This window comes from Vanellus vanellus, assembly GCF_965231255.1.
Source record: "Vanellus vanellus genome assembly, chromosome: 15".
In the NCBI taxonomy this organism is placed as follows: domain Eukaryota; kingdom Metazoa; phylum Chordata; class Aves; order Charadriiformes; family Charadriidae; genus Vanellus; species Vanellus vanellus.
Genome location: NC_138920.1, coordinates 10,252,078 through 10,278,222, shown reverse-complemented (window position 1 = coordinate 10,278,222; position 26,145 = coordinate 10,252,078). Strand labels below are relative to the sequence as shown.

The 26,145-nt window shown below is 46.6% G+C and overlaps 1 protein-coding gene across 1 annotated transcript in view; it reads left to right on the top strand.

The window, feature by feature from the left end:
• NFATC2 (nuclear factor of activated T cells 2) overlaps positions 1-26,145 on the top strand; it is a gene marked incomplete at both ends in the record, with an annotated part of 88,658 nt that overhangs the window by 15,992 nt on the left and 46,521 nt on the right. The window contains 3 exons of the mRNA XM_082491128.1: positions 12,222-12,424; positions 14,667-14,839; positions 25,475-25,615. Coding sequence (XP_082347254.1) covers positions 12,222-12,424; positions 14,667-14,839; positions 25,475-25,615 — 517 coding nt within the window. The remainder of the gene's footprint in view (positions 1-12,221; positions 12,425-14,666; positions 14,840-25,474; positions 25,616-26,145) is intronic.

The window sequence follows — 26,145 nt, the reverse complement described above, 5'->3', positions numbered from 1 at the left end:
CCATGGTCAAGCAGAGTCTGTGGTTCCTTAAAAGCCATAAAAATATTATTTTGAAGATATTCATTAAACTTAGCGGTTCTGGTTTTGTCCTGCTGCTTTGCATGAAGCCAGTTTTTTTTTTCAAGGTGGAAATGATGTTTCACACGCTTGTTTGATATTTCAGGGAGTTCTAAGTAGAATCCTTGTCCTTCCCTCAAGGGAAGTGGAACGGAGAGGAAAAGCTTTTAGGGAAAGTGAGCAGTTGATTTACGTAAACGTTTTCCACATACTCCGGATAGCTGATCTGTACTTATTTCATTAGAAGTGGTTGCGTTTACACATGTCGCAGCCCATGGGTATAAATGAGACAAACCCATTTCACATTATAATCTTCCCACATTCTGAAGTCCTCTGGGGCCCTTGGAGGTAATCAGTGCAAGATAAATGGGTGATTTACTGCTGCATTCATCTCTCATAATTGAGAGCAGTGACACAGGGCATCAATTTCAGATGTGCATCTGCCATGGACTGTAGAGAGGCTCAGGTGTATTATTTTGTTAAAAATCTGTTTACGAGAACTCAGCTAAGTCTTGGGGTCAAAGAGTAAATATAAGCCTTTTCCTTTTTTTTTTCCTTGTTATTTCTATTTTTCTTCCCCAAGCATCTGTGCGGTTTGGACTTACCTTGCTGTAAACAATCCTCAGGGAACTTGTTTTTTTACATGGCTTTTCAGCACAGTAAATTGTAGTCATTTTCTCAAAGGAGTGTGCATAACTGGCATTTTGTGTTTGCTTGTTGTTGTTGTTGTTTTATTGCCATCTTAGCAAATCCTTCCCCTGATGTATAGCTTCTCTAATTTATCTTTACAAAAGGCTCAAATACTTATGAGTGAAAACCAACCTATAAGTAATTAGTAATTCCTTTGCATGTCTCTGTTTCTCTCACTTCTACTGCATTATTAACTCAGTTCTTCATCACCAAACCTGCTTTTTTCCACTGCTTGTGTCAGATAATCGAATCCGTTCAGCACAACCCCAGGCTGCAGTGTTCGAAAGCAGCTGAGTGACCTTGGTCACTCGGGCCCCGCTTTTCCAAGGCAGCACCTTGCCCAGAGCACACCGTGCATCAGTGGTCCCCGAGTCGGGGTGGGGAAAAACTCACTCTTCAGCCAGAAAGTTTGCCCAGTCCTGCAGCTGGAGGTTTTGGATGCTCGGGCAGAAGGGCGCTGAGCCGGTGTCCGGGGCAAGCATTGTTGGGGACCTTTGTGGAGAGCAGCCTGAGTGGCTGGTGGGGCCGCTGCCTCCCGCCTTTAGGTACCAGCTCGGTGGTTTGGGCACGGCCCCGGGCAGCGGGAGCCCGGCGCTCAGGTCCTCCTTGCCCGTGGGGCTCAGCCCGCGGCTCGCACAGGCTCCCCAGCCACCGCGCACTGATGGGTGGCAGCTCTCTGTCCCCACCACAGCCATGGTCCCCTGCAGGCAACATCCCCGTGACCTGCCTCGGCTGCTGCTGAGTTCTGGGGTCTTCATTTAGTCGGAGGCGGTGGGTTAAAATGGGTATCAGGGCTGGGAGGGAGGAGGGAATAGTTCCTTCAAGTCAGAGCATCAGGGATTCCTCCTTCCCCATCTCTGCCTGCAGCAGAAGGGGAAGATGTCTCAAGGGGGCTGAGACTTCAGTCCCTGCCTGCTGCCGCTATCCTAAAATCACCAGGGAGGTCAGCAGGGTACCCCGGTACCCCCAACCCATCACAGCCCATACTGCATGCCCACATGTGCTGGTCTCCTCCTCACTTCTCTTCTGTAATGCGGGAAAGCTGTATGGAGAGGGGCTCCTGCTCAGCACAGCTGACCCAGCTTTCCCCTGGGTTTTAACTTTTAAAATTTGGGTGACTTTCACTGCCTTTTTTTTTTTTTTTTTCTTAAAACGAAGCTGGAATGGTAGTTGTTAATGGAGCACACAGGAGCTGCTTTGCAATAACAAATGTATGTTCCACTTTTATATTTGAACTTTGCCGTATGTGTTTTCTTGTGGTTTCTAAGTCAAAGGAGACATTGTTTTCTAGCTGAGGCTTCCCATGGGGCCCTGACTTTTAACTGTATGTGACTTCCAACATTCAACTAATTCCTTTGTGTATTAGTGTATTAGTGAAACCAGAACCTTTGATGGAAACTCAAAACCAAATCACAGCTTGATACCATGGTTCACGCTCTCACAAGTAGGGCTAGGTTGGAGACGTGCTCCTGCTCCTGGAACCCAAACCAGCCTGCCCGGGAAGATTTACTGTTGAGGGCACGTCGGAGGAGTTGAGTTTGTCCTTCTCTGCCTGTCTTTTCAACTCCCCCTGTTTGGGGAAGAGGAAGTTGGAGGTGCGGGATGAAGCCCTGCATGTTTGCACTTCCGTGGCTGTGCTGGGCTCAGGCTGTGCAACATCTCTGTACCATTATTGTGGTCTCCACTTCCCTTTTCTTGCAAGCAGGAGCCTCACACAGGCTCTCGGCAGCTTTTGGCTCTTGCAGGGATATCTGCCCCCAACTCCAGAGCAGCATATGACAAGCTGCATGTTTCATGCCCAATTTACCTGCAGGACTGCTGGGCTCGTTTGCACAACTGTGATGATTGTAGGTGCCTCTTGAGCTTTGAGCCGTTGGGTCGCAGATGTATTTACTGTCGTTACATGTACTATTGCAGGGAAAGATGTGCAATTCTGAAAATGCAGATTTTGGATACATCTGGGAAATTCTTTTCAAAACTAATATCCCATCAAATGTAGGACAGGTCAGTCAGTACCCCTCCCACCGCACTGCTAGCGTACCGGTAGCGTGGCTGTACCTTTAGATCGATCTATCTGAAAGCTCAGTGAAGCCACTGAGGAAATGAAATTGCTGGATAAATCAAAAGCAGTGTAGGAAAACACAAATGAGCTTGAAATTTACTTTTGTTTAGATGCAAGACTGGACTGAAAACCAGGGATTATCAAATATGATCTGTAATAAACCAAGAGTAGAGGAAGAGCTGACCTGTATGCTTCCTCTAACTAATGCAAGAAGAGAACTGCTGGATAACAGTGAGGATAATTAGCTACTGTGAGAATTTAACCAGAGATAAGTTGCATCCTTTGTTGCTTAAAGTCTTTAAACTGAGTCTGCATCCCCCTGTGTGAAAGGGATGCTGTCCCCAGATGTTATGGCTGAGCAAGTGCAGCTCGCCCCTAAGAGGACGGGCAGGATGGCTCCATGGTACAGTTGGGATGCAGCTGGGGTGCAGAGGTGCAGGGCAGATGATCAGTGAACCAGGTACCTCGAGGGAGCAGCGGGATTTTCCCATGGGCCAACCGGCTTTGAGTTAGAGATGAATGAAAAATTGTCACTGAAACTTTTGAGCCTAGTTCAAAATACATTGCTTTTGATAGAAAGTAATTTTGGCAAAGGTGAGGGGAAGGAGGGTATACCAACCGCTTTGAGTGTGATGCCTGTGAGATGCAGGCAGTTTGGGTTATTCCTGGGATTAGGAATATGCCTGGATTAGGCAGGTGCAAGATCTAGGCTACTCTTTCATGTGTGATCTCTCTGTACATGGGGGAGTCGGAGCGTAGTAAACCAGAGTTCAAATTTGTGCCTGTTAGCCATGAATGTGGACGCTTCCAGCGCAGCAGGAACGTCTGCGTAACTCATCCTGTTCAGGGTGCGCTCAAGTGTCCGCGGGAGACATTCACGCAGGGTGGATAGTGTCCTGTAAACTCACATCTGAGCTCTCTGTTCACAGGCTTCACCATCCAGCTAAGCCTCTAGTCCCTCCCTTCCTCTCTCAAGACCAATGTCTATTGAATTGGAAGAGCCCTGCACCAAGCGAAGACTCGCACCTGGGTCTCCCGTGTCCGGGGGGAGCATCGTGCTCGCTGGGCGAATGGCTCTTCGGGGGGAAAGGGACTGGTGAAAATTTTCTAGGGTCTTTATTTCATTCTGAAACAGCTGTTGAAACCCTGATGTTTCCAGCAGACCTGAGGTATTCTCTCTCTGAGCTTGCCTCGTGTTGTGGGTTTCAGCATGAGAAAGAAATTGGGGAGGAGAGAGGCTCCTGGGGCTTGCTTTTATTTATTCTTTTTTGTTTTCCTTTCTTTCTTTTTTTTTTTTTTCCCCAAAGTGCTTTTTGGCCAAGTTCCTTTCCAAAATTTGGCTGACGTTGAGTCAAATAGCCAGTGCCCGAGCGAAGGCCACGGTTCCTGGACCCCAAACCCGCCTCGCAGGAGGCCCGGCACTAAGCCCTGGCAGAGGGCTCCGCTCTGGGGATTTGGTTCAGTGCAATCGAATCGGTCATCTCAGGCTGAACCGAGTAACTCCGAGATGCTGTTGCTGCTACCGCTGTCCCATCTTCCCCCTTCTCAGCACGGTTGCTCTCAAGCTTCGTGCCACATCTCGATCGCACAGCGTGATGCTCCCGGGGCTGCACCCGAAGCATCGCCGCCTCGCCTGTCTGCCGGGCAGGGTGAACTGGCTGCGGCAGAGGAAGCTGCAAGGTTAGGTGATAAGACAGCATCTTTGCTTCCCACCCTCTGTTCTGCTCCAGGTGGGCTGAGGCGGGTTCCCACAGTGCCTCTGACAGCCGGCAAGGGAACGACTTCGCTAACCGGTGGCAGAGCCCTGTGCCGAGGAACTCCCCCAGTGCGATTCTGCCAAAATCAGCAGATTTGCACCCTCTGATTTACTTGTGGCAGAGGGAGTTTTGTCATGCTGGGGGAAGTTTAAACCTTTTATCACGAATGTGCATGGAAGCTCTTTAATTACACAGCTGGTTTTCTTAGTAGGAAAAAAATCATATTTTCACCCAGCTATGAAAATCTGATCTCCAAATCCCCACATCTGTACATGTGCGGTAGTCAGATGCACAGTGCCTCTTGTAAACTTTCAGCCGAGATAGTCAAAGCATCTTGAAAACAGGATCAGCTCTTTATAGGGGTAGGGAAACTGAGGCACAGAGAGGGAACAACTTGCTTACAGTGCTTACAATGTAAGGTCAGGGTCAAGAACAAACTCCCCCAACAGCTGCAGTCTCTGTCCCAGACCTGTATTTTAACCCCATGTGAAAGCAGAAATCCCAGTTAGACACTGGGAGTCCGGTTGTCATTTACCGTAAGGACCAGCAGAGCAAATGTGATTCAGTACTTGGAATTTTGACAAAATTGTCACCAAAATAAGAAACACTTAAAATTGAGTATAAAAACTCTTTATTTAGCAGAATCAGAAAGGCTCATCTTTGGAGGGCTTTTTAGACTGCTTTGGTAAGGAGCAAGAAGAACCAAGGCAGAGATTTTCTTCTGGTTTGCGTTCTTTTGCTGTGTCCCAAGTACATTAAATTGAACAAAAACATGTGACAAGATTCAACTTTGTTGCTCAATGTCAGCTCTAAGCGAAGCAGGCAGGCAAGCCGCTACACGATACGGTGTCTGGATGAGGTCTGTGTCTTAATTGCTGACAGCTATTGATATGCCGCTCTCCCTGAGACAATGCAGTGAAATTTTCCATCTTGGTAGGAGTATTGTTGAGTAAAGACACCCCCTCCCCCCCAAACGCCTTGAAATTGTTGCAGTCAAGGGCTATTAATGATGAGAATTAACGATCAAATCTAAGATGCAAAGTTGCTTCCCCCAGGAAGGGAGCTGAATAGGCGCGACAGAAGCGCTGTGCCAAGCCGGGGCTATTCCAACAAGCACATCTTCCTCTTGTCTGCTGCGGAGTGTCCGAAAACGCTTGCTGGCACGGAAAACAGCCTCGGGGCTGATGAGGAGTCGGAACAGGGGAGTAGTTTGTGGTGTCAAAAGCTTTGAGAGACAGCTTTAACTGGGCAGCCGCTCGCTGTTTCTAGAGGAAGGTGGGCGCTGGGCGAGCTGGGGCTCCATCCCAGGGCAGCCAGTGCTGCAACCGCGTGCTGGTCCTGGCGAGCCACTCGGTGCTTTCTTATCTTCTTGTGTACAGCAGGAAAAGGGAAGCAGTAGGAGGAAGCGATTTCTCACGCGGCTTTGTATTTTCTTCTAATTAAATGTTGCCAGTCGAGCTCTGTTTTCCCACTTTTCACTACCGGCCGGAGAAGGTCCAGCGGAATCACCCCGGCGCTGTTCTCAAAGCTGACCACACACATGCACACCCCGTTCGGGGGGAAGCTGGAGTGACTTCCATGGGGAGATAGCGAGTAATATGCAGCGGTTAATGGACTAAGCCTCATGTTACGGTGAGCTAAAACAAGCAAGAGAGCTGATTACTTTCAAGCAAATAAAATCACCAAGACTAGTGAATTCATTCCCCGATTTTATACTTTCCTCCTGGCAGTAGCTTGCGTTGTCTAGACAGGAAGATGTGTGCAATCAGCTTTAAAGATGCAGCTTTATACCTCCCGGGGGAGAAAGACCTAAATTCCTGACAAGCAAAGCTCTGTTGGGGTGAATGGGAAACAAATTATTCCCTTCTACTCTAAGGCAATCGGCATCTGTATCACACAGGGCAACATTCTCGCTGGTGCTCTTCAACGGTGCCTGTGAGATTTGCAGATGCTCCTGCTTTTGTCTCGCAAAGGCCATTGCTGTTTGCATGCAGACTTTTAGATGTGCAACACGCAAACTAGAAATACCCAAGAAAATTTGGCCCTGAAAACCCTCAATGAAAAAGGCAAAGGCAGGAGCGTGCAATATGAGTGGAAACCAAGGCGCTGCGGCCGGTGAGCGGTGTTACTGCGTCTTTTGTGCCGCTTGCAGACCGAGGTTGGGCCCCCTGCAGCAGGGCAGAGCACAGGGGGATGGGGACGGGGACCTCGGGGTCTCACTGCACTTTGGCTGCTCATCCCCTGCAGGACCCAGAAAATCACTGCAGCTCTCTGCCCTGGCTTCCCCATTTAAGAATAAAAAAGTTATTGTACTTATCTCCCAGGAATCCTCCTTCCTCTTGCTAGTAATATAAGTCTATATAAAATATAATAATATATAAATGCCAGTAAACGTGTCCAAGACTCAAAGATCTAAATTCCAAAGGTTTGGCTAAATTCTCTCTGTATATGCATATGTTGTATCTATAGGTGACCACCTGCAGAATCTTTAAGGAATTCACCTTTCCTTCTGACTCTGCCGTCAGTTTATCACTCAGTTACCAGACAGCATAACTAAGCAGTGTTGCGGGCTTCATTTGTGCAAAGAGATTTGCTATCCATGCTCAGAAAAGGGGAACCTGTGTTTTTAAATCCCCACAGCCGGAGGCGATGTTGATCCCAGATCGAACTGCGCAGATGCAGGGTTTGGTTCGTCTGAACACTGGGGTAGGGACTGATCTAGATTTGAATTTCAAACCTCCTCTCTAAGTGCTTGTGTATTTGGAGCTGGAGGCTCAGTTTGTAAGAAGACCCGAGTTTTGAAATAATGCAAGAGAAAAATGTGTTGTTTCATATGGCTGATGTGTGTTCTGGGGGTTGCCGGTACGGTCACAGAATTGCGTTCAGGCAGGTAACGGGGCTGCTGATACCCAGCAGCTGAAGGCACATCTGCTAATGAGCATGCAGAATTACACACGTGCCTTCCTGAAAATAGCACTTAAATACCCACCTCTCCCAAATTTGACTGGTATCGATCCACGGGTGGAGTGCAGAATGAATGAATTTTATTTATGCAGAGGTGAGCTGATGATTTTAATCATGCCACACATTTCCATTTTGTTTAGAAACCAAATCGTAGCAGCAAACCAAACAAGAAAAGTCTCCTTGTTTTCTGAATGATGTTATTTGTTTATCTGCCAAAGTTCTTTGCATTTCCTCAGGTCACAGACCAGCCCATGTCTGGCTGTGTTAATATTATAAGAGTTATGCAAAAGCAAAGTTTAAGAAAAATCTTTCAACTGAAAGAAATAGGATCTTAAAATCCCAAAATAGAGTATGGAAAGGTACACATCATGTCTGGCTTCTCTTTCCCCGTGTGGCAAATGTGACTCAAAGGAGTTGGGTTTTTTCCAGCTCGATCTGTATACAGTTTGGGGGAGTTTTATTGTGAATAGGTCACCTTATAATACACAAAAATATTTCCTCCCAGAGTTCTGTATTCATAAATCTCTCTCAATTCTCACTCTCTTGAAACTGAAATCCAGATGATTTAGTTTTCTTCACGGAAAGAAGAGTAAGGGAACACCTTGGCGCGGGGCTGGTCCTCTGTTCTGGTCTCTGGAGGGCTTTGCGCCCTCCCCTGGGGCGGCTGCCGGGCGAGCTGCCCTCTCCCTTCCCGCCTGATGAGCAGAAGGGTAGGACTGCAAAAGTGACGCTTTCGAGTGGCTTGGTTGTTGCTAAGGGAGGAAAAAATGAATTTCAAAGTTATTATTTAAAAAATGTTTTAAGTCTTCACCTCTCTGTAGGGTTCTTTAAGGTTCACTTTTGCTCCGCCAAAAAAAAGATCAGCATTATGCTTAAATCCTAAAGCAGCTCCTAGCATAGTGGAGGTGAGTGTTTATTGAGACTAACAGTCTCTTGTAGTGGAATTTTGAGGAGGGATACATCTGAAACAAACCCTTGATGTGTTCTTTCCTTCTAGCTCGCAATGAATTTTTCTGTATAAAAATGCAGCACAAAATATTAACTCATTTCTGTCCCTGCAAAGTAGAGTTAGCATCACTGTTCCCCTGTTACAGATCAGCAGAGAGGTTATATGACATGACTGAAGCTATGTAGTAAATTGGTGGCAGAGTTGAAAACTCTGATTTTAGAGTGGCTGGAGCAATTCTGTGGGCTGTCTCCATCTTCATTTTTTGTTCCTAAGCCATCTTGATGGGTTCTTAGCAAGTGAAAGGTAAATGGAAATGCTCATGGTAAATGATCTTATATTTTCCTTTAAAATGTAAACAATTAACTCAAGATAAAGACACAGCCTTCGAAACCCGGATGCTTGACTCTTACAGATTCTTTTCTCTTTGTATTTGCATTTTATAAGGCTATTTTGATTTTACAGTGATGTCATCCCAAAGCATTGCCATAATGTCATAAATTAGCAAATAATTATGTTACTTTCTTCCATTGATCAAACAATTGATTTAAAATCTGGTCCTGCTGGAGGACCAGAAGGCCTTTTACTGTGTGTTTTATACCCCCTCGTCCAGCAGATGATACAAACATTGCCATATGAACAGACAATCAATTCCTCTCCTCTTCAAGTCTGTATATGCTTATACAGACACACACCCACAGACATACATATTATTAGAAGACCATGAATAATTTTACCTTGGGAACTCATTCTATATATGAGCAGAAACACCACTTAAAATTACTTTTAAAGGTGGCCAGTATTAAAAACTGTGCATAGCCAGTTCTGTTACAGCTGCTACTGACTGCGCTCACTGGGGGCAAATCATCTTTTGTGATTTATTATCTGTTTTCCTCCGTTCCAGTCTCCCACCTGTAACTCTGGGATTTAGTTCTGCCTGGAGAGAGGGTAGAGCGAAAGCTGCTTTGCTGTCACTGTGATAACTGTTCCAGTCCAAAGGATCCTCTTGTCATCTTAGCTGGATCCACACAGAATTGCTCAGTCAGGCATGAAAATAAACGTGTTCAGTACTTAAAAACTGCTCTTCTTTTCCCCTCCCTCTCCCTTTGTAAAGAGAAGATGGCTTTTGGTCATACAATGGCTTTTCATTGAAGGCCAGGAAATCTTGGATTTTGAAAGTATGATACTGAGGATGAGTTTCAGTACGGCTCCCGGAGGACCTGCGCTTAATGGGCCTCCGTGGGTAAACAGGAGGTGATTCCTACATTTATGCCTGTTCCCAGTAGATCTATAATTTTGACTTCTGTCGCCTTTAATCTTCTATGCACTCTATACATTTCTAAATCTCCCCATGGCTGCCGTTGTATTTATTGCGTTCTTGGCAATACTGCTTTTTCGGTACCAGCCCTTGTTCTTGGAGTCCAGCTCCGCTCCTCTTCCACCTCGCTCCCAGAGCCAACTGGCATGTTTGCACAAAGCCTCGTACCCAATTTTCCCTCCTCACAGTCTCCCGAAGCGCTTGTGTGAGTGAGTTACCGTAGGTGTCTGAGCTGCGGCTGGGCTGGATTCTCTAATTCTTTCTTGCACAACCCGTACTTAAGGCCCGTTGACTTCAATGGAGCTATTCATGTAAGTGGAGGCTGCAAATTCGGGCCCTTGGGTTGTAAGGTCTCTGGGGCATAGACCCTGTCTTTGTATGCCTTGCAAATATGTGCTAGATGAGTAATGATAGCTCAGAAGAGTGAGTGTCGCTTTACATTTGCCATACTGAAGGAAGGTTGCCAGGACTGCATTGATGCTGCATGTGGTCCCCCCTTCCAGGGGGGAATTAATCCTTCTGTGCAAAGATACCTCCCGCTGACTGGTGAAAAGAAAAAAGTAAAAAAAAAAAAAGGTTTGGCCATGAATACCATTAGCTTAATCTCCCTTTTCTCTGATCTTCCAGCACTATTTGCTTTGTATGGCTTCATCAAGGTTTTGTATGTGGACAGAATAATTGAAAACAAATTTAGCATGTCTCAGACCATAAAGTTCCCTTTCAGCTAGATCACTGGCTATGCGGTAGATAAATGTCTGGTTTTCATTTTTGGTTATGTGAGAAATTTAGAATGGTTTGATTTGTAATTTTGAATGTTAATAAAGAAGGAGAAATTTCCTTGTCTCCTGGTCTATGGAGGCATTCTGGCTTTCTTGCTTCTCTTGCAGCAAATGATGTTTATAAAAATGTTATTTAGTCCAGAAGAGTCTGGTTATGTCCTTGAACCCTAGAGGCCCCAGTCTCTAAGCTCAAGTAAGACCTCCTTGTGCCAGGTACTGTACAGTCACAGACCAAAAATGCCACCTCTACCTGTACAGATAGTATTTTAATGCAATGCAAGAGGAAAGGCTGAAGGTGAACCAACGGCTGGGGGAAGGATGAGTTTCAAAGAGCAGTGAATCAACAGCGGTCCACAGAATTGATTTCGGAAGAAGAAGAACATATTTCCTTTTAAGACTATTTAAGAATTCTGCAGACACGGAGATTTGTAGGGTGGAGATGTAGCTATTTAAAGGGAACATCCTCCCTGTAGGAAGAGGCTGATGGGCAGAAAACAATGTTGGGAGTGTTTACGCTGATGCTGGTGTGTGAGGCTGGATTTGGGAAGTTTGGTAATAGATGTTGATAACTGAGTAGAAAATGAGAGGTGAGAGGGCAAAGAGAAGAGCAGAGCTTTGAAGATGAAGGCAGGCAGCTTACGTCTGGTGTGAGGAACACGGGGGAAGCTGGAGACACGTGAAGCTTGGGGTGACCTGAGCAAAGTGAGGGGTTGGAAGGACAGTCCTTCCAGCTGGGTTTGGAACGGATGTGAGCTGGGCAAGACTGCACATGCCAAGGCCACAGAAAGGGCTGTGGCAGAGATCATTAATTTCTGAAATGTTTATACGTAGTTTAACATTTCAGTTCTCAAAATTGCAGGCACATTTGCTAGATACTTCCTGTTGAGGGGGAAAACCCCCTTATATTTAACTGCAGTCAAAGTAGGAATCACAAGCTGAGCTGAGGCAAAGTCATTTTACTGAACGTTAGGCTGGACAGAAACTAGGGTTTGCAGGTTGGACGTCACATAGGGCCTGATTCAAAGCCCCCTATGTCAATGGGCAACTTCCATTAGCTTTTATAAGGTCTGGAGAAGGTGCACAAGGGAGTACCACGTATATCTGCAGGAATGCAAGTGGGAGGCTTTCTTCTGTCCTTGCTGTGTTTCCTGCTGATGGGAAGCAGGAGTCACTGCCCAAGGCTGCGGGAGCAGGGAGTCTACGCAGCTTTGCAGCTTTATCCACCCCCCCGAGAAAAATCTTTTGAACCTCATTTAGGAATCAGTCTCTGCAAATTAAACAAGTGTACTCAAAAATTTATCTTTTGGGGGGATTTATCAATCTGTTCTGGAGACAACCAACAAATTTCTGGTGGAGAGCTTGTTTGGAATTTTTTCTTCTTGATGCATCCTTTTTTTTCTGCTTCGTATATTTAGTATTATAACCATTAATTGCATAACCATTAGCTCCCTTCCCTATGTATCAGGGACTCCAGCAAATACTCTTAAGAGGAGGTCTGTCTGAGAGTAGGAAAGAGTCTGTACAATGCATATCTTTATGTTTATGTATATCTCCGTATCTGTATATATGTCTGTAGATTTGTTTGGTTTCCTGACATGAAGGCATTGCTAGTCCTGTGTGCGATAATAGATTTTTAATGTCTTGCCAGCTTCACGGTTACATGGAGAACAAACCCTTGGGTCTTCAGATCTTCATTGGGACAGCAGACGAACGGATACTTAAACCTCACGCTTTCTATCAAGTCCACCGCATTACAGGAAAAACTGTCACCACCACCAGCTATGAAAAAATCATTGGCAACACCAAAGTTTTAGAGATCCCATTGGAACCCAAAAACAACATGAAAGCAACGTAAGCATATTTCTTTTTATTAGCAAAGTTGCGGAGGATTAAATTGGCATGTGAAGTTCCTTCTCTTTGGAGAGGAGTCACTTAAATGAATAATGACGCTTGCTCTGGAGGGGCTCCCCTTTCCAAAGCATCGGGATGATAGATGAGCGTAAGACCCTTTGTACAAAAGCACGAGCAGCAGTTACAAGCACCTGGGTTAAAGCTGCTTAAAGAGTTACCACTCGTCAGCTGCCCACGCAGGCATTTTTGCTTTTACCCCAATTGCTGCAGTGACTATATTGTAATCATCTGTCGTCTTCAAAGTCAGAATGGTTTTGTAGAGCACTAAGCAAAACAAGACTTGAATCTCAAGTCCGTATGCTGCAGGGACGCAATGAGAAGCAAGGAGCAGCAGGCAGTGGAGGAAAGGTGTACGATTCATTTTACAACATTTAATGGAATAGGAAACATCTCTTCTGAACTCAGCCAAGTGCTCTGGCCGTGCAATTGCACTCTTTTGTTGTAATAGGTTGACAGAAAAGCAAGTACAGCACATCTTTTCTGTATTACTCCTTCCAGTTTTATGGAGGCAGAGGGATGAAGTGGGCACCAGTCTGAAACTTCAGGCTTGAATGTGTGCCAGGCAGCATGAGAGTGATTGCTCTGCAGAGGGAAGAGCTGTATCTCCATCCTTCAGAGGATACTGACAAAATTGGCAGAGCAGCTATGTGTTTAAGCCCCCCTACTTCATCGCAAAATCCACATTCTTTCTTTATGTATCTTTTTTTTTTTCTTTTTTTCAGAAAATGTACCTCATTCCTCCCTTCCCTTCAAGCCTCTCCTTCCCTCTGCACCCAAGGAAATAAATAAAAGTCCACATCTCAAACTTAAGCAGCCAAGTGCTGAATGGAACACGATTGTCTGTTCCTAACAAGTAGCCCTGGAGCAATAAACCCCTGCACACATGCAATGGGAAGAAGTGTGGGTGTAGAAAACAGCTTGGGGTTTTTGCATCCCCAAAATTGATTTTAATTCATATCTAAAGAAGAAAAATGGTGTGTCTTTGATATCAAAATGGGTTGGCAGTGCCCGTTTAATAACAGTACTCGCTGCACTTGCTGAGGACCGCTGCTGAGCTGAAGATCTTAGATCTGTAACTATTATTTGTCACATGCTCTTGCCAGGGCTGTGCTGTAGACGGGCGTGTTTGCGGGTTTACACTGGGCTCTTAAGAAGTTAACCTCCACCAATACTAAGTTGCAATGCTGGTTTAAGCAATCCTCATCCTTTCATTGCTGCTCAGCCCCGTCCTGCTCCCTACATCCTCCCTTTGTGCAGGGACGGTGAATGGGAGCAGAGAACCATTTTCTGCTCTGCCAGGCTATTGCCTTGTCTGGGAACATCCCGGTGCTTTGGAGGGTGACACGGTGACCTGGGCCAGGGCTGGAGAGCCCAGTTCTAGCAGAAGCGCCTACCGTGTCCGAAAGGAGGAGAGAGCAGTTTAGTTCCTACTTTGAAGCCGAATTCACTGCGTGCATTACAAACTCTGGGGAAAACGTGCCTGGATGGTGCCTGCAATTAGCTGGTTCAACTGCTGTGATTCCCCGTGGAGCTGAACTAATTTGCCCATGTGCAGGCAATAGCTGCTGTGCGGTCTCTGGGCACTGAGCTGTTTGGAGAGCAGGCGGCGGAGGCTGTAGTGCTCTCTGGCTCATGGAAGGCTCCGGCACAGGCTGGGCTTTTTGCCTGCCCCGGTGTGACTTCTTGTTCTGGTTCACTCTCCCTGCCCCGGTGTGCCGGCGTGGGCGCTGCCATGTGCGCTCTTGTGCTTAGCACAGGAGGGGAAGAGGACTCGGGGTTATAATGTTTGGAGAGCAGCTTCTGCTGCCGCCAGAGCAAAGGCCATCCCTGGCCCTCGGCTGGGACGTGCCTGGGACAGGCTGAGCCACTGGGCCCAGACTCTTTGGGGACGGGTCCAGCAGCATCCCTCACTTGCTGCGCCTGTGGGATTTCTTCCCCTGTAACTGCTGAAATGGCAATACCGTAGAATCATAAATGGTTTAGGTTGGAGGGGACCTTAAAGATCATCTAGCTCCAACCCCCCTGCCATGGGAAACATATCTAGATCCTAAACAGAACAAGTATTTGGAGCTGCTCTTCACCAAGAGATTGGAGCAGAACAGCTTAATCCTCTTGACTGTCACCTATTTCCAAGCTGTTTGAGAGCAGAAATGTTAAGCTAAATGGCGTGTGTGTTTGGCAGCATTGACTGTGCGGGGATTTTGAAGCTGAGGAACGCAGACATCGAGCTGCGCAAGGGAGAGACAGACATCGGCCGGAAGAACACCCGCGTCCGGCTCGTCTTCCGCGTGCATATCCCCGAGTCCAACGGCAGGATCATTTCTCTGCAAGCAGCGTCAAACCCCATCGAATGCTGTAAGTATCCCCTGAGATTTGGTCCTTTTCCGTCTCTTGCAACAACGATCGTCTTTGTCCCTCTGCTCCAGGCTGGCTCTGGGGGGACACAAACCCAACGGGCTCGGATAGGGAAAGGCGAGGTGCTCCGCTCTTCCCGCGCTGGCTGGGCCCGTGCCACCGTTGGAGTGACCCGTGGCTCTTACCTATACGCACTGCCTTTCCTGAAACAAGTTTTGATGGCAGGTGGCTCTTCACAGTGCTTGGAGCTTGTGAGGACAGCGAGGGACTTTGGGGCTTTTGCAAAGTTTATTTATTAATGTGTTGCTGCTGGATCCTTCTGGCTAGCGGGTCTTTCCTGGGAGCAGGGAGCCAGCGTGGGTGTGCGTATAGGGGCATATATACGTTCTCCCTGTTTGTGCACGAGTGTGCAAGCTGCCTGCCTGCCTGGGTTTTATTTTGGGTGGAGGCACAACCAGAACTTGTTATCCACAAGCTGGCAGGTGGTTGGAGGTTTTGAATTCAAACCTGGGCCAGATCCTAGCACAGTGGCCAGTCCTGCCTGCTGAAGGAGTGACCGCAAGTCCTCACATCTGAGCTGTGGCAGGAACACAGCTGAAATGGAGAAACGGGTTTGATGTTGAGGCTCGAGCGCATCCTGGTTAGCGTTGTTTCTAGATGTCGACGTTAAGGGGTGCGCAGCTCAGGAGGCTGCAGCTGAAGCAGGGAAACCCCGGGCTGCTCTGGTATTCCCCTGAGGGACAGAAGAAAGCTTGCAGTTCTGATTTCCGAGGGGCAAATCCTACAAGCACGTAAGCTGAGAAACCTGCGCCTCCCACTCATTTTAACGTACTGGATCCTGAGAAAGAGAGGCCTCCGGTGAGGTGCCCCCTGTGTCGCAGTCATTTCTGGAAGGGCTCCACCCACTTTGCTGGTTCATGTGCATCCTGTGATGCTTTTTGTTGGTAAATGGTGCCTTTTCAGCGGTTTGGGGATTTCAGAAATACATAATGAACAGTTTTCCTCTCCCTTTGCTGAATGACTCACCCCTTTAGCAGAACCTGTCTTGCCATAAGTCATGTGAAGAAAGTCATCGAAGAGTTCCTCATGTGTGAATTTTATTTATTGAGATGCAGGCTGTACTTAAATAACAACTGCTTAGAGTAAGAGAGGAGCCAATTTTGGATGGGAAATCAAGAGAAATTGTGTGAGTAGTGAATTATTGATGGGAGCTTTGAAAAAAAAACAAACAGTAGAAATGAATAAACAAGGCAAGGCTAAAGAGAGGATGATGGATACCTATGAACTCTTGGCAATGTTTATGAGAAGATACCACCTGTCAGAGCATTTTAGCAGCTGAGTGAAGTCTCCAGCACGGTGATGGAGAAGGGAGAATAGTGGGAGTAGCCACCACCTTTCTCCATAGGAAATGGTTATGAACCTTTATGGGACCAGATGGCTGAAACAATAGTGGCCTCCACCCCAAACGTGTCCCTGCTGAAACAAAGGCCCATTTGCTAAAGGAAACATTCAGCAAACTGCAGCTTCTCTAGATAGGAAGGGAGCTGTGGCAAAGCATCACCTGGCTTCTCCCTCAGTTTCTTTTCTGAGTGAAAAGAGCCCATTCCTGCCTGCAATGGGAAGCTGCTCCAGTGAGGAAACTCCAGGTGTAACTCTTACATCCACTGTACGGAAAAATAGCTCGAGCCCACAGCAGAGGGCAGATGGTCCCTGGGTCAGGCAGTGAGCCCTGCAGATAACACCCCACTTGTGCAAATTCTACAGGAACAGCAAATACATCTTTTAGAAAGAGTTAGCCAGGCATTTCTAAGACCCTTCCACAATTGCACATTGTATTTGTGCCCATCACCACAGAGCATTCAAGCAGAAATCCGGTCATGGTTTACAGAATAAGATCACATTTTTCTGAATTATACGTGCACACCTAATTTGCCTGGGCAACGACTGCTATTTGCAAGGCTTGTTTAAGATGTCTAGGCATTTATTCTGAGATGTGTTTGCTTCGATGAGTCTTAGGGGCATAAAAAAGACAAGAGTGGAGATACCAGTATAAGTGGCTTATTTTTATATTTTTCATAATTAAAATATGAAAAAGTTGGCTGCATAGCAGACAGCAAAGCTCCTACAAGAAAAAAAATGTATTTGTTCCCCAAGAAAAAAAAAAAGGTTTTTTTTTTGAATACTGGGTATACTGGCAATTTGGAGAGATATGTTAAGTACTGTGCTTTTCTGAACTCATGGAAGCAGAGTATGAAGTGATCTGGATTAATAAGCCTCTTCCATTTAGAACGTCACGTTGCATATTTAGCAACGTTTTTGCATTTCAGTAGCACTTCCTGATCTCAGCCCAGTTCTGGGAAGATGGTTAAAAACATTAGTTAGTTCAGCCAGCATTAGTAATGCAGAGTAAATCACACTAGAGATGATAATCTCAGTTTCTCCCAGACAATCTGCACATGTTGCAGAGCTCACAGTCTCAGGTAAGCTCCGGTGCCCTGCTGAGAAGGGGCACCTCGGGGCTTCGTGACATCTTCTCCTTGTGTCCCACCTCCCACCTTCATGTGCTGCTGAGATTCTCTCTTTTTTTTTTCTTTGTTTGTTTTTCTTTTTTTTTTTTTTTTTTTTTTTTGATGTGGCCACCTGGGAACCCTTATCCTCAGGGACTCTCCTGTAAGATCTCTCCTGTCTGGTAGCTGTTAATAATATCCCGCCGGGAAAGTCTTAGTAAGTAGCAGCTTTGAGATAACTGGCCATTTCCTTACCAGTGGGGTTCCCTCGAGAGCACTGTTGCTACCAACAGAATATCTGAGTGCTCTCCTCAGCAGAAGCTGATCCTGGCTAAAAACTCCCACTGGTGTCAGCAGATCATTAGCTGCAATGAAGCAAGAACTGTGAACTATCTGCTTTTCATGGGGCAATTTGATTCCACCTCATCTGTGTCACATTCAGCACTTGACAGGTTTTAGGAGGGGATTTCACAGGTTCAAAGCATCATCCGGAGCAAGTTCCTCCCCAGGCAGCTGTGTGGGAGGACCAAGGAGGTGATATGTTGTTAAATGATCAGTTATGCCTCAAAATGGACCTCATATCCAGACAAGCCTGCACATTCAGCAGCTTGCAGCTTTTTTCTCCTGTTGCCTGTTGATTCGTTCTGAAGCCACTGAGTAGGCAAAGGCATTTGAAAGCCCTCTGAAAATTGTAGCAACAGGCCATCACTTACTTAGGGATAAAAAGCCACTGTCTTGTAGATGTGGTGCTGGAAAGGTGAGAAGAATCCCTTCTCCTGGGTGTTGCTCCACGCCAAGTCGGTGAAATGGCCGCAAGCCCCACAGCCGCCACATGAGACGTCCCTAGGATCCACAGCCGACGGGTGCAGGCAGCAGCGTGCTGCTGGGCCCTGCTCCCTGCCTGCGCACCTCGGTGCCGTTAGCCGGACTGTGGGTGCGCATGCCAAAACGTCCCCCCCGGCTTGTGCAGGTGTGTTTTAGGCATAGGCATAAGCCCGCTCATGTAGGTGAGATCTTGCTGGGCCAGGCAGGGCTGTCACAGAGCTGCTGTCACAGGAGGTGGTGGAATCGCAGGCGTGAAGGGTTACTGAGTTAACTTGTCCCTTCAAACACAGCCCTAATACCAGCAAGCCCATGGAGGGCTTTGGTATTTGGCAGACCCGATCATTACTTTCAAACCGTTCAGGCAATGTCTGTAGCATTAGTTCTATTCATTTGCTTTGATTTACCTTTCACTATGAGCTGAAACTCATTTCTCGGTGAGTGAGTGATGTCTGGAGCTGTGTTTCTACTCCTGGGCTGAAGCATCCCTGGAGCAGAGAAGGAGCAGCATTGAAGGGAGCTCAGAGTAGCACTCGCCAGGCAGCTTGTTTTACTCCATGCTGTTGGCAACCAAACACCGCTTTATGCAAGTGTCTGCAAGATGTGAGCGTAAGTGTTTGGAGTACCTTTCGCGCTGTGTCACAGGTTTTATTCTAATGGGTCCTGGTTAAACCATCCCAAAGTGTCTCACAGTTCTTGTTTCGTATAATCCATGTTTGCTGATACCAAGCTGTGCTCATGAATCCCTTAAAATGCAAACGATTGCACTTGGCACAAGAGCAGGAGTCTAAAATCTTGTTCTTATAATAGATATTCCGAGGTGGTAAAAAAACAAAACAAACAAAACTTATTACTAAAGAACTGTGTGTCCATCTGAGGCATTTAAATAGTTTCTATTATTGACCGTATTTTGTTCCACTAAATCGGGTCAAATATCTTATTTCCCTTTAATCAATTTCCCTGGAAGTTTCCTTTATTTTTCTCTCCTTCTAGTAGATTTTCCCATAATATTAGACAATCTGAGCCTATGATATGTGACACATTAATAACTACAGGGGAAAGAGCTAGTCATGTAAAAGAATGTTGTCTTGGCAAACCGGCGAGTGCTTTTCCTCGGCCGGGAGCTGTGCTGGTTGGAATACAATGGCAGGCAAGAAGGAGCCCTAGTTTATTGAGATAAAAAAGCAGAAATGAATGGTCTCTTTGCACCAGGGAGATACTCATTTGCAAGTTTAACCATAACGAAGATTATTACAAGAGTAGCCTGGTTTCCAGGTGAATTAAAGGAATTTTTCCCTCCTTTCATTTCAATTTCAAGATAGTCCGGCAGCTGATGCAAAAACTGCTTTTTTTTTCTAAAGTAAATTTTTTCTCTCTCCTAAAGCACAGAATTAAAAAGCTAATTCTGGCAATATTTGCCACTTTTAATGTGCAACCAAAAGATTTCAGTCTGGAAAGTCTGAGTCAGACAGAAGGAAAATGCCCGCCCTTTTCGCAGGCTGCAAGCCTTGCTGCGAGGATAAACCCCTGTTTACTTTTTGCCTTTGCAGTACTGCTGTTGGTAAAAGCGAGCGCCCCAGCGCATTACGCAGAGCATGGATTTCTGAGCATAATTTAAGCTCGGCAGATCTCCTCCACAAGGGATTAAAAGGAAATGCTGTGCATACCCGCAGAGATGATCGACAGAGAAGTGAAGCGAGGCCATGGTTTTCCTGTCATTAATCACACGCTGGTTTGGTGCGCTGGCTGCAGTTCACAGAAAGTATCATACTTATCTGACACTGCTGCCATCAGTGCTTGTCACTCCTCCTTCGCAAGGACATCGTAAAATAAATTATGTGCAGAGAAGGAGGTGGAGAGAAGCCCTCTATTTTTGGTGCTTTTTTCTTGGATGGCTCTGCACAAACTGCTGATTAAGTCTTGCTGGCAACAAATTGGAAACTGTTGTCATTCATACTGGGTTCTTCTTTCCATAGCATTTAGATCACATTTTCAAGGTTTCCCATCTAATCATGAGGTTTCAAAATTTGCTTTATTTACTTGATTCTCACTTGAGCCTTCCACTGCCCCGTACTCTGACCAGGAGGTAATTCGTCCCATCCCTCGGATGAGCAGATTGCTGCTCTCTAGGGTGCCTTCCCGATGCCTGCCTGCCTGCCTGCCTGCTGGAGGTGTCTCCTGCCCTTGGTCCTCCTGGCTGCCATACTGCAGCTCCCCAGCCTTTGCCTCTCCTCCCACCAGAGCGTTCAGGGTGCTTCAGCGCGTGATGGGTGGGATCAAAGTCTCTCAGGATATTAACGGGTTGGATAAGCGCTGGGCACAGGAGCTCTGCTCCTATCAGTCCTACCACAGGCAGGCAGCTCGTGGTAAATAAACACAGCGTGACAGGAGGAATAAAATATTTACTTTGGCTCATTAAGGTTTGCACTGAGGTGGAAGAATTAATCCCACAACAAATTACGCCTCTGCTATTGCTTCTAAGGTCCAGGATTTTTTTTAGCATCAGACACCCAGCTCTATCTGCTCTTCTCAAATCCAACAGAAATCAGTGGCTGGAGCCAAGAGCCTTTGGGGGTTTGGAAAGACATGTCAGGCGTGGTGAGTCACGGCCTGAAGGCTTCCAGCAAACAGGGGTGAGCTGGGGCTGCCCTGGGCAGGGTAAGGACATGGGGGCGTCCAAAGAGGGACCTGGACATTTGGGAGACTGTTGCACTGGGGGTGCAGGTCGTGACCCCACCTCTTTTAAGTAGCCACCTTTTTTGATTTACTTGACTTGTGGTGGCAGTTAGAGGTAGTTAGAGGTAACGCTAGCTTTTTCCTTACTGAGCTGCAGGTGAGCCTCAGTCCTGCTTCCTGCGATCGCCCAAGGTAAGATCTTCCCCGAACTGTGGCCAGCTACGGGGACAACGGGTAAACCTAAGCTCTGGATCCAGAGTTGTAGGTGTCAGAAAGACAGGATGGAGCAGATTTTACTCCAGCAGCTATTCTTTGGCCTCTGTTTGCCCAGAGGTTTGCATGGAGGCCTCCAGCCACTCTGCAGAAGGCACTGAGATAGTGCACTGATAGACGGAGGCTGTAGAGTATCTCCTCCCTGGAAGTGTCGGTCAGACCTGCATGCTCTGTGCAGAGTTCAGGAGCCTGCTCCTCCCGAGAGGCGGATCACGTTAGTGTTTTTGCTTTGCCTACATTACCCGATCCAGCCCTCTCTCTTATTGCACATGCAGGGAGAGGGATTGCCGAGACGATTCCTCTCCGGAGGCTGTTAAGAGACATTTAACTTCAGTTAAGACTCCTCATAAAACGAGTCAGTTTTTGGGCAAGACAAGGCAGCGCTTGGAAGCTCTCCAAGCTGGTGGAAGGAAACACGGTGCTGAGGCAGGGCTAGAACTGCTCGTCCCAGGAGATGCATGCAGGAGGAGTGCTGACGGGGAGAGCTGGGCGGTGCAGAGGGAAAGGGGCTCTCAGGTGGAGCCGGGATCACCTAAGGAGCCATGTTAGGAAATACAACTGAGGTTGTCGCTTGGAACCTGCTAGCAGCTGTGGGCAACACTCTCCTGGGGGGGATCTGGAGCCACAACAGACTTATCCAGGTAATCAGTTGTCTCAAAATATCCATTTTTTTTTTCCTAGAAATCAAATAGCCTCTCTGCTGAAAAAGGAACAGTTACAGATGCTGTGGGCAGGTGGGGAAGCAAGAAACACCTTCGCCCTGCCTTGGCACGTTCCCTTACAGTCAGCCTCTGGGCTTGTGCATCCCCTGTGAAGCATCCAGCCTGCCCGCCCAGAGGTTTAGGTCATCCTAACCTTTCCTCCACCTGCTGGCATAGGGAAGGGGATAAAGGCTCACCCCCCGAAAAGCGCCCTGCGCCCCCGCAGCCGGGGCAGGTGAGCCTGGGTGGGCTGTGGGCAGCTGCAGCCCTGCCGAGCGGCGTGGGCAGGGGAGGCAGCGCAGGGGCTGCATCCCTCCCAGGCTGAGGCTCGCTGGGGGCGGTGCGGCACGGCGCGGCGCCCCGAGACAGCAGCTCCCTTTCTCTCTTGTGTCGCTGTGTGCATTGTATTTCTTGGCACCATGCATCCATGACATCTTGATTTGCAGACAGTCAAATAAAATAGAAAAATAATGTCCCCTGTTAATAGGTTGACACACTGCTTCAGGCCAAGTGTGAGTATTTCTATAGCATTTGCTTTGCTGCCTTATGTCAGTAACTGTTGCTATTGAAAGTAAACACCCCAACTGGTTAAATCAACAGTGTTTTGTTTATTCAAAGCTCATAAACTCCAGTAGCTGTAGGTCACTTTATGAAGTGCCAACCCCTGGGGGAAGAGAAGGAATAGTGTGAAATTATTGCATGCAGTCCACCCATCATGAGCCGTAGAGGAAGGGGATTTATTGGCAATTAATATTTCTTGCAGAGGAAAAAAAAGTAATCCTATTGAGGCAGCTCCACTCTGAACCTTGAGCCTCCTTACTGATGGAAATGGGCAATGGGGTGAAAACTTCTTGTAGGCCTGGGTAAAAAAAAAAGATAGATCTTGGAAAATTAAAAGTGATTTTTTTTTAAGAAAGGGTCGACAGACCACATAGTGGGAGAAGAAGAGTGCAGGCGAAATGAGGCAGAGGAAGTCCGGTGCTCAGTAGGTACCTGTATTCCTCCAACTTTCCCTTTGGCACGCTATCTTCATTGAGAAACTCAACTGAAACACTTCCAAATGGTATTATTCTGCAGCACATAGAAAGCACACATGGGTTTTGTACTCCTACAGGGGTGACCACGTGTGGGTCAGGGCGAAAGCAGTTTTGGAGATGCCCGTAGCCTGCTGGTGCTGTAGCCATGCCTGGCCACAGCTCCGCATCAGCCTGGCTGCCGCTGGCCGTGGGGCTGTGGCAGCACGGAGCGGCGTCGGGGTACCCACCAAACACCTCTGCCCATCGCAGGCTTCCAGGCAGCGCTGCTGAGGCCACGCCAGCTCGGCTGAGGATGGCAGAAAGGCTTTTGGCATTTCGTAAGAGCTGAGATGCAGATTGCCGGTGACCCGGCTGTCCTCCCCGGCTCCCTGGTAGGTCGCAGTGTACACAAACACTGCGCTCTATGGAAGTTGGACGAAAGCTTGGTCTTCAGCAGCGATTTCCAACTTGCCGAGCTCCAAATGTAATTAAGATGAGTCAGACGGTTATTTCCAGGCTAAAATTTGTCCTTCCTCGTCCTGAAAAAGCCTTGGGAAGCACTGATCTGTTGGATGTCAGGTACAAAGCTCTCTACTAACAAACTGAAGTCTGTAGAAGACGTGGTTTAATCTGGAATTTTGATGATTTGGGATAATTTGGAAGTGAAATTTGGGGACTGAACAGGAATAAACAGTGTCTAGGGCAAAGCTTAAATACATTTTCTCTTTACTATTGTAGACGTGTTTTTGATGATTGCTATTTAGTCTTAAGCCTTTAAGGTTACAAATCTGTCTGTGATAAATCCAATTATGAACTCATCAAAAATTTGAGTATTTAGGGAAAGGAATTAATCATACAGCCATGTGAAACAAATTAGCAGCTTCTGTGAAAATAATCTGAATATATATTTTTAATTGGCAGTATCTTAGCCCAGCTGTTGTTATATATTTGAAGGGAACAATGAGTCATAAGGTTGTTTTAAACAGACGTTAAAAAATGCCTCTCAAATGGCACAAGAAAATTATAAATATTGAATTATCTATATTTTTATCAAGAGCAAAAACTCCATGTCATGACTGGCAGAAAGGGTTCAGTTGAGCTTGTCCTTGCTAGAAAAATTGCTACCTTCTTCTCCAGACACCTGTCTGAAAGGTTTAATGCTTGTGTTTTCCCACCAAATACGCTAGCATTTTCTTGATGTGGTGCGAGAATCTGTACTGTGCTCGCTGCAGCCAAAAGCTGTTGGGGTTTTTGGCTATCTGAAGGTTGGACAGCAGTAAAAGGGTACCGGGACCAGGTCACAGAAAGCAGACTTTGCCTGTGTGTGAGTGGAGGGCCAGTGCTGAACATATAGGATAATATTTCCTTATTTTTGGCTCAGCAGCCAACGGTGTTCAGTGAAGGGAAGACACAAGTGCTCAGGGTCTCTTGGGATCAGGCTCTTTGTCAGAGAAAGTTAAAATCCAGCCAAGGCAGCTGTTAAATAGATGAGCGGTATCCTCTAGAGGCCTTTCCAGTTGGGGTGGATGAATCTGGAGGAGTTTGAGTGCAGGTCATGAACTCGCAGTTCACCAGACCCAAACTGCTGCCCACCTGGTCTGGTCACAGGGAAGCTCGTGATATTTTCCAGCTGTCTGCGTTGTAGGGAACAATTCTCGCATCTTCGCTTTCTTCAGCTCCTGCCGCTTGTTAGCAAATAGTTGGAATGGGCTTGCAGGGATGGTGACCAGGATTCTCCGAAGCTTTTCTGACCATGCAGGTGGCTGTTTTAATGGGATGAGAGGAAAGTAGGTGGAGAGATGGTGCTATCCTGGTTTTCTGGCTGGGGAAAGAGAATAACTCGCCAAAGTCATGCTTCGAGTTCATGGCTAAGAACAGTAAAGACCTTAGAAATCCGTGATCACGTACATGTCCATCTGGAGTCCACCCAACCTTTTCTTTCCTTGCCTTTTATAATCAAACTCAGTTTGCAGCACAGGGCCCTGCTCCTCAGATGCTGAGGCCTCTGCAAAACATGCTCACAAAAAGCCCAGGCTGCAGCAGAGTCCCGGTGTGACCCCTCCTGCTCGCCGACATGAGCACGTCTTGGTGATTGCCCCTCTTGTTGTGTGCACAAGGCTCAGTGCCTGCACATGGAGACGGTGCTTCTGTTGGCAAACAGACTGTTCCATTGCCCAGTGTAGTCCCTGTTCTGTAGGAGGCAGTGGGCTTTTGTAGAAGAGGTTTATTTTTATTTTTTTTTCTGAAGGAATTCAGTGTTATTCAGTGGAATCCTCTCTGCAGGTGGAATTTTTGGGCTCCAGGGCTGTAGTGTGCCTGCACTTGAAAATTTGGCCATCTATTTGGAAACAGGCATGGGCAAGTTCCAGCTCATTCATCCAAGCTGTCCTTTCTCAAGGACAAGGAGTAAGGCCAGCACAGCTGAAACGCTGCAGCCAGCTCCTGAATGTTTCCAAATAAAATGCCTTGAGTAAGTTTATTTTTCCCCTCTCAAACCTAAATTTAGCACCCTGGAGAAGCTGCTTTGGCAGTCAATGGATGGTAACGATGACAAGATCAATCTGTGGATAGTTCTGGGAAGATCTGGAAAGTCCTGGTAAAACACAGTGGGTTTCATTCATGTCTGCAATTTGTCCACAGCCCAAAGATCTGCTCATGAACTTCCAATGGTTGAAAGACAAGATATTGATAGCTGCCTTGTTTATGGAGGACAACAGATGATCCTGACTGGACAGAATTTCACAGCAGAGTCCAAGGTGGTGTTCACAGAGAAAACATCAGGTAAGGCAGGTTTTTTTCTAACTTTCCCTCATGGGATAAAACAAATCTGTAGTGCTGTTGTGTCTCATGGTCTCATCCTAAGATTTGTTCTCATGAGTAACTCTACTCGAGTGAGTAATCCCATTCAAGTTCATGTAAGTAAAACCAAATCACTTGACTTAACCATGCAAGTAAAATTAGATTTGAAAGCAAATATTTGTGTTATTGGTTCACAGGAATACAGACACTGGGAATCAGCAGGAACAGGATATGTTATCAAAGAGATGCGGTGACCATTACGTGTTCCTCTATGCTTGTTCAATCTCATGTTTAGTGAACGCTACTGTAGAAATCATAATTGAAATGAACATATTTTATGGATGTGAACTACAGGCAAAGGTTGTTTTCTTCCCTTTAGAAGTCTGTGGGGGAAAATGTTCATAATGTGTGGTTTTATAAAAAAGTAAAATTATTTTTATAAATTCTGAGATACAAGAATATATCACTTCCTCTTCCATATTTTTTCAGATATTTTTATACAGGTTTAGACT